Source organism: Oreochromis niloticus, linkage group LG7, assembly GCF_001858045.2.
Source record: "Oreochromis niloticus isolate F11D_XX linkage group LG7, O_niloticus_UMD_NMBU, whole genome shotgun sequence".
Classification (NCBI taxonomy): Eukaryota; Metazoa; Chordata; class Actinopteri; order Cichliformes; family Cichlidae; genus Oreochromis; species Oreochromis niloticus.
This window is the reverse complement of record NC_031972.2, coordinates 40,079,947-40,099,569: the sequence shown is the minus strand read 5'-3', so window position 1 is coordinate 40,099,569 and position 19,623 is coordinate 40,079,947. Positions and strand designations below refer to the sequence as shown.

The 19,623-nt window shown below is 40.3% G+C and overlaps 1 protein-coding gene across 3 annotated transcripts in view; it reads left to right on the top strand.

The window, feature by feature from the left end:
* The window catches only part of ntrk3a (neurotrophic tyrosine kinase, receptor, type 3a), an 83,849-nt gene that overhangs the window by 24,579 nt on the left and 39,647 nt on the right, over positions 1 to 19,623 (top strand). For all 3 annotated transcript variants that reach the window (XM_013273819.3, XM_025909179.1, XM_019361191.2), the window contains exons 4-5: positions 4,128 to 4,199; positions 13,246 to 13,400. In XM_013273819.3, the coding sequence (XP_013129273.1) occupies positions 4,128 to 4,199; positions 13,246 to 13,400 (227 nt within the window). The remainder of the gene's footprint in view (positions 1 to 4,127; positions 4,200 to 13,245; positions 13,401 to 19,623) is intronic.

Genomic DNA, 19,623 nt, shown 5'->3' with positions numbered 1-19,623 from the left:
TACAGCAAAATACATCCAAAGAACACATTTAGGCTCTTTAATGCTGTTTGTCAAACAGCATTAAAGACTCATCAGAAATTGCATACAAAATATGTATTTTATATTTCTTGCATGCTTTTTCTCTCCCAATCCTGAGTAGAATACTGATGAGGTATTGGATCTCAGCAGCTATGAATAATAAACACTCTTACATCACCAGCTGAAAGAAGAGGAGAGGAACAAATAGAGCGAAATCAAAGAATTTGTGACCACAGAAGAGAAAACCAGAGTTGTAGGTTGATTTCCTCTTCATTTATTGTTCGTGAGCAGCGGGCATTTTGGTTTGTTGTAGCAGGAAATGGACAAGTCGATGACACTTAAAACTGAATCTCATTTAGGAAATCTAATTGTCATGCGCACTTCATTTACTCTCACAGAATCTGAAATGAAAAGTTTGTTGCACCTAGAACTTTGCTGGAGAAGATGAGAATTATATTTCTTTCCTATATTGATTAGAATTAGCTAAAAACTATAGCTGTCAGATAACTGAGCTGGGAATATTCAAGCGCAGTCCTCAACAGCAGGTTCGCAGTAAATACACTACCGGTCAAAGGTTTTAGAGCACCCCAAGTTTTCTAGTATTTTGTTGCAGTTCAAGTCCAATGAATAGCTTGAAATGGTACAAAGGTAAGTGGTGAACTGCCAGAGATTTTTAAAAAAAGATAAGGTTACCCAAAACTGAAAAATAATCTACATTTCAGAATTATACAAAAACGCCTTTTTCAGGGAACACAAAATGGGTCAACAATGTAAAGCTGTTCTGCAGCAATGGTGGCTGATCAAGCCTTGAAAGCTGGTGCTACTAATTCCTGCAGGTTTTCCAACTTTTATGGATTACTTACCACCCCCTCTGTCTGCATAAGGTTTTATGTTGGAACACACTGTGGTAGCATACCCTCATGAGCATCAGTTGAACATTATTGTACTGCCAAAAGTAGTGTGTTGCTACAAAAATGGCAAGAAAAAGGCAATTAACAATGAAGGAGAGACAGACCATCATAACACTTACAAATGTAGGTCTTTCCTACAGAGACATTGCAAAGAAAGTCAAGGTGTCAGTGAGTCCAGTTTCCTTCACCATAAAAAAGGCACTCAGAAACTGAATCAGAGGGCAAGTTTTTGACAGTTAACAGCTTGTGTGATAGGCGGCTCAAAGCACAACAGCTTCAAGCACTGCTTAATAGAGGTTGTAGTAAGCAAGTTTCATTTTCAACTGTCAAGAGAAGACTTTGAGCTGCAGGTTTGACAGGACAAGTTGCAGCAAGAAAGCCATTGTTAAGACATCAGAATAAGAAGAAGAGGCTTGCCTGGGCCATGAAACACCATCATTGGACTACTGTAGACTGGAAGAAGGTATTATGGACTGATGAATCAAAATTTGAAATCTTCGGTTCATCACACAGGATCTTTATACACCATCGAGTGGGCAAAAGGATGGTTCCACAGTGTGTGGCATCAACTGTCAAACATGGAGGAGGAAGTGTGACGGTCTGGGGCCGTTTTGCTGGATCCAGGGTCGGTGACTTGTACAGAGTGAGAGGATCCCTGAACCAAAGTGGCTACCACAGCATTCTGCAGCGCCATGCAATACCCTCTGATATGTGCCTAGTTGATCAGGGGTCATCCTACAGCAAGATAATGACCCAAAACATAAGTCCAAGCTATGCCAGAAATACCTCAGGAAAAAAAGAACAAGACAGTAAGTTGAAAACATGGAGTGGCCAGCACAGTCTCCAGACTTAAACCCCATCAAGCTGGTTTGGGATGAGCTGGACAGAAGAGTGAAAGCAAAGCAACCTACAAGTGCCACACAATTATGGGAATTTCTGCAAAAGATATGGGAACTTTCTTAAGAATATTTGTTATTATTAATAGTATTATTAATGTTAATATGGAATATTTATTTCTATTGTAGAAAGAATGCCACGGGTGTGTTCAGCTGTTATATCTGCCAATGGTGGCTACTTTGATGAGTCAAAGGTTTAGAATACATTTTGGTCTATAAACTGATTCCACAATTTCTCTTTTTAACTCAAATTGCTTATTTGTACTATGCTTTCATTTCAGAGTGCAATGAAATGTTAAACTGCATAAATTTCAGTTAAAAACTGGAAAAATTGGGGTGTTCTAAAGCTTTTGACCAGTAGTGTGCATTCAGTGGGCTACTTACAATTCATCACTGCTTGTGGTGTGAGCGGTACTCTTTTTCAAATCGTCAGCTTCTCTTTTCTACTGATTTTTCTTCCTCTCCTCCATTTTTTTGTTCCTCTTTCTGTTTTTTTCCTTCTCTGTGTTTTCTTCCACCCTCTAATTTCTCAGCTGAAAAGGACAAAGCACTATCAGCTGCTTTAATTCTACCACTATACAAAAGTTCAGATGAAAGCAAAAACATACTGCAGACCATCTGATTTAAGTGTGTGTGTCTGTGTGTGTTTTTGTATGTGTGTGTTGTTTTCACAGTTTTCTTATGGAAGCAGATAAATCCGATTCAAACCACTGCAGCGTGATTATTTAAATACCTGTGCTGTGTTCTGTCAAACACTGCATTGAGGTCAGCACAAGTAACCAATTAGTCCACTGACCATAAGATCATTAGTATTTGTTTTCAATTGAGTTCAGTTTTATTTATATAGCAGCCAGTCACAACAACAGTTGCTTCAAGCCACTTTATATTTTACGGTTAAGGCCCTACAGTAATACAAAGAAAACCGACAGAACCCCAAAAGTCATATACCCCCCTTTGAGCAAGTGCTTTGGTGACTGAGGGAAGGAAAAACTACATTTTAACAGGAAAAAACCTTCAGTAGAACCAGGGTCAGGGAGGGGCAGCCAGAAGCAGAAAATTAGAGGTCATCTGTGTCTTTATGTCTTTAAGACATTCCTGCAGTTTAACTAATTGGTGTGTGTTATCTGGCTTCATGGATAGATAAAGTTGTGTGTCATCTGCACAGCAGTGAAAATGTATGCTATAACTTCTAATGATACTGCGTAAGGGAGGCATGTATAATGTAAACAGAACTAGTTCTAGCACAGAACCCTGTGGAACTCCATAATTAACCTTAGTTTGTTCATGTAAATGGAGAGTCCTCTTCACACACTGAGCCATAAGAAGATAAGAAGCCATAAGAAGACAGGCAGCAATTTAAGGAGAACATGCAGCTGTGGTCAACTCTAAATCCCGACTGTAACTCTTTGAATAAACTGCTCCTTTGTAGATGATCAGTTAAGGCTGATCAGTTAAGTTAAAAAGCCTTTGGTTTTTTAAAAAGTGGTTTAATTATTGCAACCTTAAAAGCATGTGATACAGATCTCTATAAAGATGGATTGATCGTATTTCAGATTAAAGAATGAATTAATAGTAGGATGTGGAGTCAAGTAGATATGTTAATAGTTTGGAGGAAGTAATTGAAGTCATTGAAAAATCAATGAGGAAAGACAATACAAGTAAATATCAGCAGTTCTTTATTTTAAAAGTGGTTGCACCTAATGATATATCTGAGGAATGGTTGGTTCTTTTCTCTATAATGGTTAAAATTTTAATTGTGAAGAAATTTATGGAGTCCTCACTATTTCAAGTTAAAGGAATACTCGGCTCAGCAGAGCTCTGACTCTTTGTCAGCCTCTTTGCAGCACTGAAGAGAAACCGGGGATTATTCCTATAGTTGTGAGGGAGTGCATCTGTTGTACAGTAATGTATCTACAGATATCTATGGATGTTTTCACACTTACAGTTTGTTTACTCTGGTCCGAATCAGTTGATGAGTTTGTAAACCTGTAGCTTTTTCCTGTGGTTTGGTTTGTTTTCACACAGGGAAAAATATAAGTGAACTCCAAGCCAATCAATTACTGGTCATTACTGTTCACATCTGCTCAAACAACTTTCATTAAGTGGGAAAATGAACCAGAGTCGATTTAAACTGACTAAACACCCTAAGTGGAATTCTGCTCTTTTATGAATTTCACTTTTCCCTCGTGTTTTGCACTCACTACAAAACATCATGTAGTAAACCTAACATCCATGAGCTTTCATGGTCACGTTGAAGTAAGGTTTCTGACACTCTCTGTTACTTTCTCGTTCTCTTTCTTAGAAACCTGTCCAAGAACCCCATGTTGACCACGTTGTCCTGGCAGATCTTTGAACATCTGCCGCTTGTGGAACTGTAAGTAGACCCATGTCTTTTTCTTAGTTCATTGCTGGTGTCTTTTTCAACCGAGTTAATGTGATCAGTGAATTGTGCTATGTCCTGAAATGTAATTTTCACCCTGGTGTCATCCAAATATCTCAACCAATGGCTCAGTGGCACCTTTTCTACTCTAGACTCAAAGCGCTTTATACAACATGCTTCATTCACCCATTGGCATGCAGAATGGAGACTGGAGCAGCTGGGAACAAACTACCAACCTTAAAGGGAACATGAAATGCTACACACATACAGGCTAATTATACACCGTTAAGCCCTGCTCTCAAAAATGGACAGTGTCATCCAAGACCTTTTAGTAGGTCTCGGATGAGTTCGAATCTCAGTGACATCGGCCTCAGGGTCAGGGGTCAGAGGTCGAGTTTTCTGAAAATTTTGTGAATGTGGTAACTCACAGTTGCATTAGAGCTGATCCTACAGGTAACACTGAATCACAATCCAGCGGCTGCATAAAATTGTAAAATCAAGAAACGTCACACCACACTGTACTTCAGACATGTTAATGAGAGTGACTAAGGACACTAAACATAACACAGCATGTCTGAAATCTTAAATGGCTTGTTGTCATGCCTGCATTGGCTGATAGTCAGGGATGATAAAAGCTCAGATGCTACCACAGAAGAAGGCATTTCTGATCCTTTATTGATACTTTCTGCTACGCTAGATATTTCCCTGAAAAGTTGTATAATGAAAAAAACCTTTTAGTTCTTTAAAAGGAAAGTTTTGTTTAATATGTGAGTTTGTCTGTTTTATTGAGTGTAATTCAGGATAAATTAAAATCTGCAGAAACTTCTTGTTTGCTCTCTATATCAAATCCATGGCTGGATTTATACCCCCAATGATCTCAAGGTTGACAGCGAGTGTGTATGCGTGTGTAGTTAGCTTAGGTTTAGATCAACAACCATTCATTACTCTTACCTCTTACCTCAAACACATTAATGCACACTAGGTAGGTTTATTTCATCACAGAGCGCCTGGAGGGTGGTAAAGAGCTGCTCCATCTCTGCTCTGGTTTGTGTGTAATGTAATGTGATATTGTATTTCAAAAACTGATCCAGCAATGCTCGAAATGTGTGCATGAACTCATCTCAGCTACGTTTGATTCATGAGAGGAATAATAAAACTTATCATACATTTACGGTCGGCATGTCTTGTTGTGTCAGAGATTCAAACGTTCAACAAAAATAAATTCCAAAGGAGATTCTATGTGGGACATGAGTTCCATGGATTACCTTATGTGCTGTTGTAGGAGGCGGTGGAGAGAAAGAAAGTAGAAGTGAGGTTCCTGAGCTTGAATACAAACCAGGCTAAAGAAGGTTCTCCACAGACCAGCACTGTGTAGTATTTACATCACCCATGCCAGATTCTTCAGCAGTATGTTCACAGCTGTCGTTGATGTGGCTATGTACATTCCACCAAATTACAATAACAAGACGTACTACACATGGTGTGTGTGTCGAAACGGCTCTTATAGCAGGCTCTTTGGAGTGATGGATCAGATTGGTCTGTGCTGAGCAGGACATGGAGGGGCGAGGGTTACACCCAACACACACACACACACACACACACACACACACACACACACACACACAGAAACAGAGAAGAGAAGAGAAAAAGAAAGACAACAGTTGCTTCAAAGACAACAAGCTGGAAAGGTGAAAACATGAGTGATAGAAATAGTAAAAACACAATTACTGCCCTGTTTTATGTAAAGAACTAGGTGAATAGTGTCACAACTGATAATTCTATCCGATGGTTACCAAACAACAAGCAATGCATGGTCATAGATGTCAGCTTGCTGTTTGAAAGAATGCAAAACATTCATCATGTCAGGAAATGCTAAACTCTGGTTCTGCCAGGTCCAAGCTGAAGAGAGCCATCAGGGTGCAACAGCAGACTAGAGGCTGAAGATTCATGAAAAGAGTTTTTGGAGATGAATACCCCAGGCATATAGGATAGGGCATCCATCATCAAGTCAGTGGTAACAGTGACTCACTAGCTGAGGAACTCAACAACTTCTCTGATAGATTGAAATGGGCAAAAGAAGGCTGATGAGCTGGTGTCTTAGTCTGATCCTGAGACACCAGCAACGTGCAGATGATACAAAGAACATGTTTTATTACATTTTCATTCTTCTCAACGGTTGATCCTCCTTTTGATTTTTGACTCTCTCATTTTATCATCCAAATCATGTTCAGTTTTTGAAGTTTTTTTTTTCTTTTTGTGTTTAAGTTTATAGTAGTGTATCCAGAACTTGTCTGCAATATTTTCAGAAGGTTTATTTGTTTGGGAGAGAATTGACACATATCATGCATTTTGTCTGCTTACCACAGATAGCCATGGCAAGCAGTATTTTCAATAGTGCCAACTTTTTACCCCACCGTCATAAAAGACTGATGGTGTCATCACCCCATCAGTGGTGTAGACACCTAATTTCTGAATATGATAACTGGAGAATGAAGCAATGTAGGAGCTTCAAATTGATACCACAGGTGCATCTAAAGAAAAATCTCTAGATAGTGCAATACTGCATCCAGTCAAATAATTATCACATTATAATAATAGGAATATAGAAGATTAAAAGTTTAAAGAACACATTACAAGCTTTTGCTGATTTGGCCAATCTTATGTTTGAGGCTTTGTGAGAATAACCCAATATATTATCCCTCCCTATTTCCTTCTCTCTTATCTATATTCTTATCTATAAAGTTTCAGCATGGCAAATCTGGTAAGTGGTGAACAAAAAATAGTTTTTGTACAGTGTTTTTTACAGTGTGCACTGAGATAGGCATAAGCGCGTTGGGGTCCTTAGGGACTAGTAAAGCGCAATACAAATACAGGCCATTTACCATTTACTATGATGCCATACATCATTTCGTCTGAAGGTTCTCCCTCAGACACATTAGAACATGAGACTAGAAGAGAACACTGACATTCTCACTCTGGGGGATAAAGTCATGCTGCACACCCCAATGTTGAAAAAAACCAAAGATTTAAAAAAAGAAACTGACTCAATTATGGTGTAGAGGATCATCATTGGTGATGTTGGTTTCAAGCAGAAGTTAATACAAATATATTAAATGTTTATTCCAATAAACAAATAATGTATTGATAGTTCTTTTTAACATTCTCCATTTCTTTTAAGTGTAATATAGAAGTTATCATTATCACACAATAATGATAACTGCTGATCAAAAGATTTGACAATGATGCACAATTATTCATATAAATATACCATTTTGTAAAGATAAGTAGCTTTTGAGCATCAAACTGGACACATCTCTCCACCTGTTTTGTAGCGCTAGTAAAAAATGCAGCTGTGTATTTATTATTTAATAGCACATTTAATTCCGTTGTATATAGTGGAAAATCACAACAACAGTTGCCTGAAGGTGCTTTTTAAGATAAAAACCCCACAATAATAGAAAACCAGAACAATTAACAAGCACTTGGCAAAAGTGGGAAGGAAAAAATTCCCTGTCAGATGAAAAAAAAAAAAACCTCTGGCAGAAGATGCAGACATCTGCTGCAAAAGACACACTCTGGAAGAGAGACAGAAATTAATAATAAGTATGAGTAGAAAGAGGCAAGTAAAGAAGAAACACGCAGTGCATTCTGAGAAACCCCAAGAAGCCTGGGAGGATTCAGAGTCACCTGATCCAGCCCTAACTATATGGTTTGGCAAAACAGAACGATTTAAACCTAATCTTAAAAATGTGTCTCCCTCCCACGTCTAAACCGGGAGCTGGATCCACAAAAGAGGGGCCTGAAAACTGAAGGGCAAAATATTTCCTAGCATTTTGAATACAAATTTTTCAAGTTATTTCAAGTGAAGGAGCTTCAAGAAAAACCTGATAATAATGAATTAAAGTAGCCCAGCCTAGAAGTAATAAATGCATGAACTAGTTTTCAGCATCATTTTGAAACATGATATTTCTAATTTTAGAGATATAACGCAAATAGAAGAAAGTAGTCCTACAAATTTCTTTAATATGTGCATTGAAGGGCATATCCTAGTCAAAAACTATTCCAAGATTCCTCAAAGTGTTACTGGGCCAAGGTAATACCATCCAGAGTAAGTATCTGGTTAGATAACAAATTTCTAATAAAGTTGGGTATCATCTGTAGAGCAATGAAAATATATCCTATGCCAGGGGTGTCGAACTCCAGGCCACGAGGGCCAGTGTCCTGCAGGTTTTAGATACCCCTCTGGGTCAACACACCTGAATCAAATGATGAGTTTATTACCGGGCCTCTGGAGAACTTCAAGACATGTTTAGGAGGCAATTTAGCCATTTAAATCGGCTGTGTTGGATCAAGAACACATCTAAAACCTGCAGGACACCGGCCCTCGAGGCCTGGAGTTCGACACCTGTGTCCTATGCCAACGACTGGAGGAAAGATTGGGCAACAAAAGGTTTTTAAATACCGTATTTTTCAGATCATAAGGCACACCGGATTATAAGGCGCATTAAGCGAAACAAAACAGTCAGAGAAGTCAAACTTTACTCAACTCATTCTTCTTGCTTCCTCCACTTTCGTACCATTTTTCTCGGCCTTTTTGCTTTCGCTTTTTGTCACTAAAGTGTTGGCTGCCCTTGTCTATGATCGCCTGACGCTCTTATCCATCCGATCCTTTATGATAAGTCAAGATGCCTCATCGTCCTGCAGTATTTTCCATCCTCCGCTGCCGACACCGGTGTCTGGATCTTCGTTATGTGTCATCAGTGGCGCCTTTCTGTGTCCGCGCAAGTCACGGAGGAGGAGAGGAAAAAGAGCAGGTGTCCAGGTAAAACTCAGACTGTTCTGGAAGCGGGGACTAGCTGTGCCTGGATCTATGAGACGGCGCTACCTCAGGAGTGTTCATCCAGACTCTCCTGTTGTTTGGCCTTCCATCCCTGCGGTGAGTGGAATTTATGAGCGTCGCGGATCAAACTCTCTGTTTCTTCGTCCCCTAAATCGGGCCACTTCTGTTAATAATATGTCTTCTACTTCGCTGAGCATGGCGCGATCAATGACTAATAAAACGTTCTTCATGAACGATTTTATTCTTTCCGAGAAACTGGACTTCTTATTTCTAACTGAAACCTGGCAGCGCGATGGTGACTTTTCATCCTTCATCGAACTTTGCCCGAGTGGGTACTCCTTCGTCAGCCAGCCTCGGACGTCGGGTCGAGGAGGTGTCGCTGCGGTGTCGCTGCGGTGTTTGGAAGCCGGTTTTATTGTCGCTTAATGATGGTGGGACATTTTTCATCCTTTGAACTACAGCTGGTTAGAATTGGAAATAAAGATCCGTTTTACTGCGCTGTAGTGTATCGTCCACCTGGCCTAAACAGTATGTTTTTAAAGGAGTTCAGTGACTTTTTATCCTCGAATTTGAAGCTGTCCAGACTGGTTATAGTCGGGGATTTTAATATACACGTTGATGATGACTCTGACCTCTTTGCCAGAGGTTTCCTTAGCGTCATGGATTCTTTTCATTTTACTCAGCATGTGTCTGGTCCCACACACACCAAAGGACACACACTGGACCTTGTTTTTAGTTTAGGTTTAAACATTGATTTTATTTATACTGAGGACATTTTTATTTCGGACCATCGTTGTATTCTTTTTACCCTGTCTTTTCATCTGTCCCTCTCTCCTATTCGAGGTTGGCTCGTGGTTAGCTCTCGCATCTTAAATTCCTCTACTGCTGTTAAATTTTCCGATGCCTTTAATTTAGTTTTATCTCCTTATAACGATGTTCATCTTTTAACAAATTTTAACAAAAATGTCTTTCTTTCTTCGTTGAAAAAGTCAGTAACGTGAGCAACAATATCTCTCCTTCTGTGTCTCTCTTGTCTGCTCCAACTCAAGCTAGGCCTGTAATTTTAGAAAGATTTTTACCTGTGTCCTTACCAGAGCTGGTAAAGTTAGTTAATTCGATGAAAGCATCCTCCTGCTCTCTTGATATTTTACCTGGATCTTTGTTTAAAAATGTCTTTCAGTCTATTGGTCCTTGTGTGCTCACAATTATCAATACCTCACTGGTTTCTGGTCAGGTCCCTGTTTATTGTAAGAATGCTGTTATTCACCCACTGTTAAAAAAACCTAAGCTTGATGCTTCTCTTCTCAGTAGCTACAGACCGATTTCAAAATTACGGTTCATTGCTAAGATTTTAGAAAAGGTTGTGGCTAAGCAGCTTATAGCTGTTCTAGATGAATACAGCATTCTGGATAAATTCCAATCTGGCTTTCGTAGAGCTCACTCTACTGAAACTACACTTCTTAGAGTCTCCAACGACATTTTGATGAGATGTGATGCAGGAGAATGCTCCGTTCTGTTGATGTTGGACCTGACCTCCGCCTTTGATACTGTGGACCATCATATTCTGCTAGATAGGCTGAGACACTAGGTGGGTATATCAGGGGCTGCTTTGGACTGGTTTGAATCCTATTTGCATGAACGATCCTTTTCTGTGGCCACCTCTAAGTACAGTTCCTTTTCTACTTTTCTTGCCTATGGTGTGCCACAATGTTCAGTTTTGGGGCCTTTATTGTTCTTGCTGTATTTACTTCCTCTTCAACACTTATTGAGCACTTTTAAGGACATTTCGTATCACTGCTATGCAGATGATATTCAGTTATATATCTCCTTTAAGCCCCAAGATGTTTCCAAGCTACAGATTTTGCATAAGTGCATAGACTCCATTAGAGGTTGGATGGCTGGAAACTTTCTTCAACTAAATGAGGAGAAGACTGAAGTCTTTGTTTGTGCTCCTAAAAATTTTGTACCTAGTGCTATGGAAAACTTGGGTCCACTTGCTACATTTGCCAAACCGTCTATCAGGAACCTTGGTGTTACTATTGACTCAGCTCTGACTTTGGATGCTCATGTAAAATCTCTGGTTCGCTCCTGTTTTTATCACTTGAGAAACATTGCTAAGCTGAGTCCCATTGTATCGCGCTCCGAATTAGAAATTGTCATTCATGCATTTGTTTCATCTCGTCTGGATTATTGTAATTCTTTGTTTACGTGTTTATGTAAAGCCTCTTTGCATCTGCAAGTTGTTCAGAACGCTGCTGCAAAGCTTCTGACCAAGTCCTCCAAGTATTCCCATGTCACACCCCTGCTGATTCAGCTGCACTGGCTCCCCGTTAAATTCAGAATCCACTTTAAGGTTTTGACCTTGACTTTCAGGGCTCTGCATGGACAAGCACCAACATATATAAGTGAACTTTTACATCGATACATTCCCAGCAGGTCCCTGAGGTCATGTGACCAGGGCTTGCTGGTTGTCCAACACACGAGGCTGAAAACAAAAGGCGACAAAGCTTTTGTAACTGTGGCCCCCAGATTGTGGAACTCTCTCCCTTTGAGCCTGAGATCTGTGGACTCCGTCGTCGCTTTTAAAAAACAGCTAAAAACTCATCTTTTTAAACTTGCTTTTGGTTGATTTTTATTTTTAGGTTTTAGCTTCTGTGAAGCACTTTGTGATTTTTTATCTTGAAAGGTGCTATATAAATAAAATTTTACTTACTTTACTTTACTTATTGATTCATTAATGTTGAATTCTCTGGCAGCTGCTCTACTCCCGTGTATAGTATATTTTGACTAACTTCGTATTGTGGATAGATTATCTCAGTTGTTCTCCTGACTGAAGTTTGGTCCGTTTACAGCATCCTGCTATGCGATTGCGTTTGTCCCTAACCATCAGGAACCCTCACGCTAACTTTCATCAAGTAGAAAAAAGTTAGCGTTCATTCTCCAGCTTCACTGTTTGTTATGCTAACATAGCTGTGTCGCTAGTGATCACGTAGCACATCATTATAGCACATCATATAACATAACCCTACAAATATCACTGCAGTTTAGTTTTCTGTCTTCATTTATGTTGAAGTGATAGCAGAGCTTTACATTTAAATTTTTTCAGAAATCTCTCAATCAGAACATGCTATATCATGTTTAGGTGGAAACTAGCGAGCTAACTTCCTGCTAACTTCTAACTCCGTTAAATTTAATAAATTCTGTTTTCATGGATGCCTGGATGTTAAACTCAGTTGTTACACCTGATAAAGCAGCAACGCTGATCATTTTATTAAAGATGAAAGAATTTAGACAGTTTTTAACTCTCAGTGATGCCGCAGAGTTTGTTTGACTTTGGGACCTGAAACGGACGGGGTTTTGGACTCAGATTACTCTGCGAGGCTCCTGACTACGGTAGCTGTAATGCTCCGACAATCCATCAAGTGGTGCGGCTTCATAGCTTACCAAAGTGGTACTAAAACATTTTTTGACAGATTTTTGAGCGCCGCGTACCACATAAAATTGGTTAGAGGTCAGTAAACACAACCAGAATTCATACATAAGGCGCACCAGATTATAAGGCGCACTGTTGATTTTTGAGAAAATTAAAGTATTTTAAGTGCGCCCTACAGTGTGGAAAATACGGTGCACTAATACTACAGAAACTGTGTTTACACAGCTCTATGTTTAACACCAAGTTTACCAAATTCCCAGTTCGCTACCAAAACACTATTTGTGAAACACTTAATCAGTTAGCTCTGTCAGTTGTAAGTTTCAAACTACTTAACCCCTTTCGTTTTTTTGTGCTGATGTTGGTAAGATTCCAGTAAGGCTGTCTTTCTCTCAATTTATGCCAGAAGTTTCTAAAAATATCTTAAATGCAAGCTGACTCATGTATTTTAATATAATTACTTGGCTGACTCATTTCATCAACCTGAAAATGCACAGTTCAAAGGAAATAGACCCATTAATGTTCACTGTTACAAACACCAGTCTTTGTTGCCATGGATTCCAGGACTTCCAAACTGGAGTGTGTTCGGCTTAGGCCCGCTGGGGAGCAAGTCATCTCATGGAACATTGCACTTCTTGGTTAGATGCTAGTTTTGTAGAACCTTCGAAGTTTTGAAAATTACAAACGTTCTTGTTCCGCTGGCAGTGAGTCTAAAGGTGAATATGAGATTTAGAGCATTGCTAATGCTGTCAGTGCTCTTCTCTTTTCAGGCATTTGGAGGATGTGGTGTTCACCTGCGGCTGTGAGATTCGCTGGCTGCAGCTATGGCAACAGAGAGGAGAGGCAGGTCTTAGCAGCCAGCAGTTATACTGTGCTGACAGCTACAGGACAATATTGCTTCAAGATATGAACATCAGCAGTTGTGGTAAGCTTGTGTGGTAATATTTACACTCTAAATATACACATATAATATGGAATTCTGCTGTTCCATTTAATTGCAGCCAGTAAAATGATGGAACTTGGGTCACAGCATTTGTCTTTCTTTCAGTAAGTCTGTTGATGCTACTGAGGTATCCCTGTCAACCTCATAAAATCAGCCGAGAGAAAAAATGAGCACAGCACCTCTAAAGGAAAATGGATAAAAGCCACTAGCTTGAGGATGATGATGATGATGATTATTGTTGTTGTTTTTATTGTTATTAAAAGATAATAATGATAATAATAATAATAATAATAATAATAATAGTAACAACAATAGAAATGTTGGCAAAAATGTTTCGAGACACACACAAACATAAACCATACATACTAAAAATACCTGTTGGTTCAAAGATCAAAGAAGAAGGCACCTGCCACTGACTGGACCTGCAGCTCCAGCAGATGGCTGTTCCCCTCTCTTTCTGTTTTTCCCCCTTTGTACACACACAGGCACACTCTTACTAAAGTAATCAAGCAAAACACAATTGTCTTAGAACGTGTGTCTCTTTGTTCTTCTTTGTTCTGTCTCTCTGTATTCATATTATCATGGCGCTATGTTGAGATGCAAGCTGTTGCAGTAGCCCTTGTGTTTATGACTTTGCTACTTCTCACTGTGCTTTTTTTCTTTAATTTACTTTTTTTTTTTTTACACTAAATTGAACAAGACCTGGTATTCTAAGGAGAATAATCTGTCTCCTGTCTCTTCCAGAGGAGACAATGGGCTTGTATGGGTAGAGCTAAGTGATTCAAAAATAAGAGATGTAATCTGTCCATTCCAGCTAACATCATGGGGAATGTGAGTTCCTTGAGCAATAGGATAGATTAAAGAGGGCTGATTATCACAGAGGGACTACTGTGAGTTTAGTCTGTTGTGCATCACCTAAACATGGCTGAACTCACACATCCCAGATGACAGCATTAGTAACTGAAAAATGGTGCAATCCTGGACATGTTACTATGTGGGCCAGATATTGATCTGGAAGCTGTTGGTGTGCCTTCATATTACTTCTTATCGGTTATTGTTGGTGTTGTTTACGTTGAACCATCAGCTGATGAAGATGCAGTATGTAACATCACTCTTTCCTCCGTAAAATGCCTGCCAGCCCTGAATTCTGGGGCTTTTATGGTTGTCACTGCAATCCCTCTTCAGCCCATCTGACCATAATGTAGTCCTGCTGACACCAAGGTATGTTCCTCTTGCTTAACAACACATTGTATCTACAAGAGTTGTTCATGAGGCTGTGAAGGCACTGCAGGTCTGCTTTGAGTCTAGAGCCTGGAAAGTACTTTATAAGCTACATGGAGGAGACATTAACAGTTTCCCTTGCTGCATCACAGACTAACAAAATGAACAATAAGCCTTGCATTGCTAGTGACCAAAAGGAACTACTTAATTAAAGGGTTAAATCAAACATTTTCAGGTTTGCGCACAGAGAAGAACTGAGGAGAATGCAGCATGACCAAAGGGTGAGGCAAAGGAAATGCTAGGACTCTAGGAGAGCTGGACAAGGACGTAGAAGGCCCTTAACCAATCAGTAGGACCAGTACCTGCTGCTTTGTGCAAGGTGGAACAGGATGAGCACTGCCAGCGCTACAAAATTACCTCCAGCAGGCAACTGATGTGAATATCTTTGACCAAACTATCAGAAACAGAATTAGGAGGATGGCCTCAGGGCCCAACATCCCCTAGTGGGCCCTGTCCTCACTGCCTGGCATCATGAAGCCCAATGAGCGTTTGCCATTGAGTACCAGAATTGGCAGCTCCACCTCTGGCATCATGTGCAGATGAGAGCAGTTTAACCCTGAGCACATGTCAAGATGTGAAAGGGTCTGGAGAAGCTGTGGAGAACATGACGGTAACATTGTTCAGCATGACTGGTTTGATGGTGGGTCAGTGATGGTAGGAATAAGAATTTCTCTGGAGGGACACATAGACCTCTACAGGCTTGGCAACGGCATCCTGACTGCCATTAGGTGTGGTGAGAATATGCTGGCAATTGCTCAGGGATGAAGGAATTGATACCATTGACTGGGCCCATGCTTGCCTGACATAAATCCAATAGAACTCCTTTGGGACATTATGTTTCAGTCCATCCAATCCCACCAGGTTGCATCTGTCTGGGATCTTAGTGATGCCCTGGTCCACACTGAGCTAAGTCAGTTTATTTATAATCACATTTTTTTTTAAAAAGGGTTAACAAAAGTGTTGTATAAATAAAAGGAATAAAACAGAGCAGGAGAATGCAGAAAAAAACTTAAGACAAACAAGAAACAAAACAGCGTCACATTTAAACACAAGGGCGTAAAGATATGGGTGTAAAGATAAAAGGTCTTCAAGCATTTAAAGGTATGAAGTGTTGGTGAGTTCCTAATTTAAAGAAGCAGACTGTTGCAAATTTTAGGTGCAGCTACAGCAATGGCCTGATCTTCTCTATGCTTTAGTCTGCTTTTGGAAAACCAGAAGAATCTGATCAGCTGACCCTAAAGATCTACAGTGGCTTGCAAAAGTATTCGGCCCCCTTGAACTTTTCCACATTTTGTCACGTTACAGCCACAAACCTAAATCAATTTTATTGGAGTTCCAGGTGAAAGACCAATACAAAGTGGTGTACACGTGAGAAGTGGAACGAAAATTATACATGATTCCAAACATTTTTTACAAATAAATAACTGAAAAGTGGGGTGTGCGTAATTATTCAGCCCCCTGAGTCAATACTTTGTAGAACCACCTTTTGCTGCAATTACAGCTGCCAGTCTTTTAGGGTATGTCTCTACCAGCTTTGCACATCTAGAGACTGAAATTCTTGCCAATTCTTCTTTGCAAAACAGTTCCACAACTGCCCTGTGACGGCCTCAGAGGTTGTCTAAGAGAATATTGGGAGCAACAACACCATGAAGTCCAAAGAACACACCAGACAGGTCAGGGATAAAGTTATTGAGAAATTTAAAGCAGGCTTACGCTACAAAAAGATTTCCCAAGCCTTGAACATCCCACGGAGCACTGTTCAAGCGATCATTCAGAAATGGAAGGAGTATGGCACAACTGTAAACCTACCAAGACAAGGCCGTCCACCTAAACTCACAGGCCGAACAAGGAGAGCGCTGATCAGAAATGCAGCCAAGAGGCCCATGGTGACTCTGGACGAGCTGCAGAGATCTACAGCTCAGGTGGGGGAATCTGTCCATAGGACAACTATTAGTCGTGCACTGCACAAAGTTGGCCTTTATGGAAGAGTGGCAAGAAGAAAGCCATTGTTAACAGAAAACCATAAGAAGTCCCGTTTGCAGTTTGCCACAAGCCATGTGGGGGACACAGCAAACATGTGGAAGAAGGTGCTCTGGTCAGATGAGACCAAAATGGAACTTTTTGGCCAAAATGCAAAACGCTATGTGTGGCGGAAAACTAACACTGCACATCACTCTGAACACACCATCCCCACTGTCAAATATGGTGGTGGCAGCATCATGCTCTGGGGGTGCTTCTCTTCAGCAGGGACAGGGAAGCTGGTCAGAGTTGATGGGAAGATGGATGGAGCCAAATACAGGGCAATCTTGGAAGAAAACCTCTTGGAGTCTGCAAAAGACTTGAGACTGGGGCGGAGGTTCACCTTCCAGCAGGACAACGACCCTAAACATAAAGCCAGGGCAACAATGGAATGGTTTAAAACAAAACATATCCATGTGTTAGAATGGCCCAGTCAAAGTCCAGATCTAAATCCAGTCGAGAATCTGTGGCAAGATCTGAAAACTGCTGTTCACAAACGCTGTCCATCTAATCTGACTGAGCTGGAGCTGTTTTGCAAATAAGAATGGGCAAAGATTTCAGTCTCTAGATGTGCAAAGCTGGTAGAGACATACCCTAAAAGACTGGCAGCTGTAATTACAGCAAAAGGTGGTTTTACAAAGTATTGACTCAGGGGGCTGAATAATTACGCACACCCCACTTTTCAGTTATTTATTTGTAAAAAAAGTTTGGAATCATGTATGATTTTCGTTCCACTTCTCACGTGTACACCACTTTGTATTGGTCTTTCACGTGGAATTCCAATAAAATTGATTCATGTTTGTGGCTGTAATGTGACAAAATGTGGAAAAGTTCAAGGGGGCCGAATACTTTTGCAAGCCACTGTATTAGAAGCGCATTGTTAAAATTTTGGAAAGGTGAGAGCGTGCTAATCTATTTAAAGACCTAAAATGACTTAAATTCTAAAATGTACTGGAAGTCAGTGTAAAGAAGTCAAAACAGCAGAAATATGGTCTTACTGTATTTACATGCACATGTCAGGAGGAGCCCCCTTCAAAATTAGTTGCAAAGAAAAGAAGACCTGACTGATTTCAAAATAAAGGCTATTGCAGTAATCAAACCTGGATGAAATTAAGGCATGAATTTCTTTCTTGAATTCAGGAGAGAGAGTCAGAAGGATTTTGTTGCGTACTTGAATTCAGCCCAATGTGGGTTGATCATTTTCATTTCCAACAAACGATGCGGTATCCTTTTGCTCCTAACACATTACCAGTCGATATTACTGGGGGGGCGATTGTGGCTCAAGAGTTGGGAGTTCGCTTTGTAATCGGAAGGTTGCCGGTTCGAGCCCCGGCTCGGACAGTCTCGGTCGTTGTGTCCTTGGGCAAGACACTTCACCTGTTGCCTGCTGGTGGTGGTCAGAGGGCCCGGTGGCGCCAGTGTCCGGCAGCCTCGCCTCTGTCAGTGTGCCCCAGGGTGGCTGTGGCTACAATGTAGCTTGCCATCACCAGTGTGTGAATGGGTGGATGACTGGATGTGTAAAGCGCTTTGGAGTCCTTAGGGAAAGCGCTATACAAAATACAGGCCATTTACTGTAGATATCCAGCAGGGTTTTTTCCTCATTAATATCTGATGTTTTTACAGAGTTTTTTGAACAGTGTATTAGTGATGAGCAGTACAGTAGGAGGTGTTCTTGGAGTAATCATCTGCTTCTGAATGTGAACAGCACTAAACAACCTAGTGATCTAGTGGTCATTTCAGCAGGAAGAGGATGGCTACATGGCCTGTGTCTATGCTGGAACAAGGTGCGGATGTGGTGGGGCAAGTACCTGGACATCTACAGTGACAACTTGGTGAACTTGAAACCTAACACAGCTGGAAGTTTTAGCCATTTTCAAACATTTAGAAAAAAATTCTCTTTGGGGTTGTACCAGATCAGTTTCAGTTGGAATCTCAGTGGTAAAGAGCATACCCAGGGTGGAGAGAGCAGTGATTAGAGCAGACTTTAATAGACCTGTAGCTGAAGGGAACAGAGGTGATGAGGAGGTATTAGGTAGGTATGGTGTTAAGGAGAGCTCGTTCAGATGATGGTGGGTTTTGTGAAAAGGATGGAAGAAGGAGGAAGAAGGAGGAACATAGGATAACATATAGGCAGCATTGGCAAAGAGAGAAAAGCCTTCTGCTGTGTTTTATGTAAAGCTGGACATTAAAGAGGGAGAAGAGTGCTTGTGTTGACTGGCTAGGCAGAGAGATTGTGCTGGAAAGGATGTGCAGCAGGTTATAATGATTGTGGATTAAGGTGTGTAAGGTGTGCTTACAAGTGAAGAGGATGTTGAAAGGCAAGTGAAAGGAAAGGCAGCTGGTCTAGATTATATACCTGTGGAGGTATGGATATGTTTAGGAGAGCGGACAGTTCAGTATAGCAGTGTTGGCACTACATTTCATTTACATGTGTAAAATTTGTTAGCCAGATATTTGGTAAATTTGTGATGCATTTTTCAGGTGTTACACTTCAGACTCCTGCTAGAGATTTAATTGGATTGACATAATCTTTGGTTATTTCAGTTCAAAGACCTTGGCAATGCTAAATTGTGAAATCTTCACATGCTCCATGAGAGTCTGTTGAACCATCAATGCGCCAATATTTGATCACATTCAAAAAACACATCAGCATGATATATAATTAGTGGATGCTTTCCAGCGTCATCAAGTGGGTACAAGAAGTGTTAAGCAGTAGATAAGTAGTAGATTAAAATCCAAGATGTAAAACATCTAAATGACTGCAGTAAAAATCTTGACTGCAGCAAGCCTTGGTATGCTGCAATGTGCACTAAAGGCACTATTATCATTATTATTATTATTATTATTATTATTATTTAATCATTATATCACTTGCTGTAACAAATGAATTTTCCAAATGAAGTAC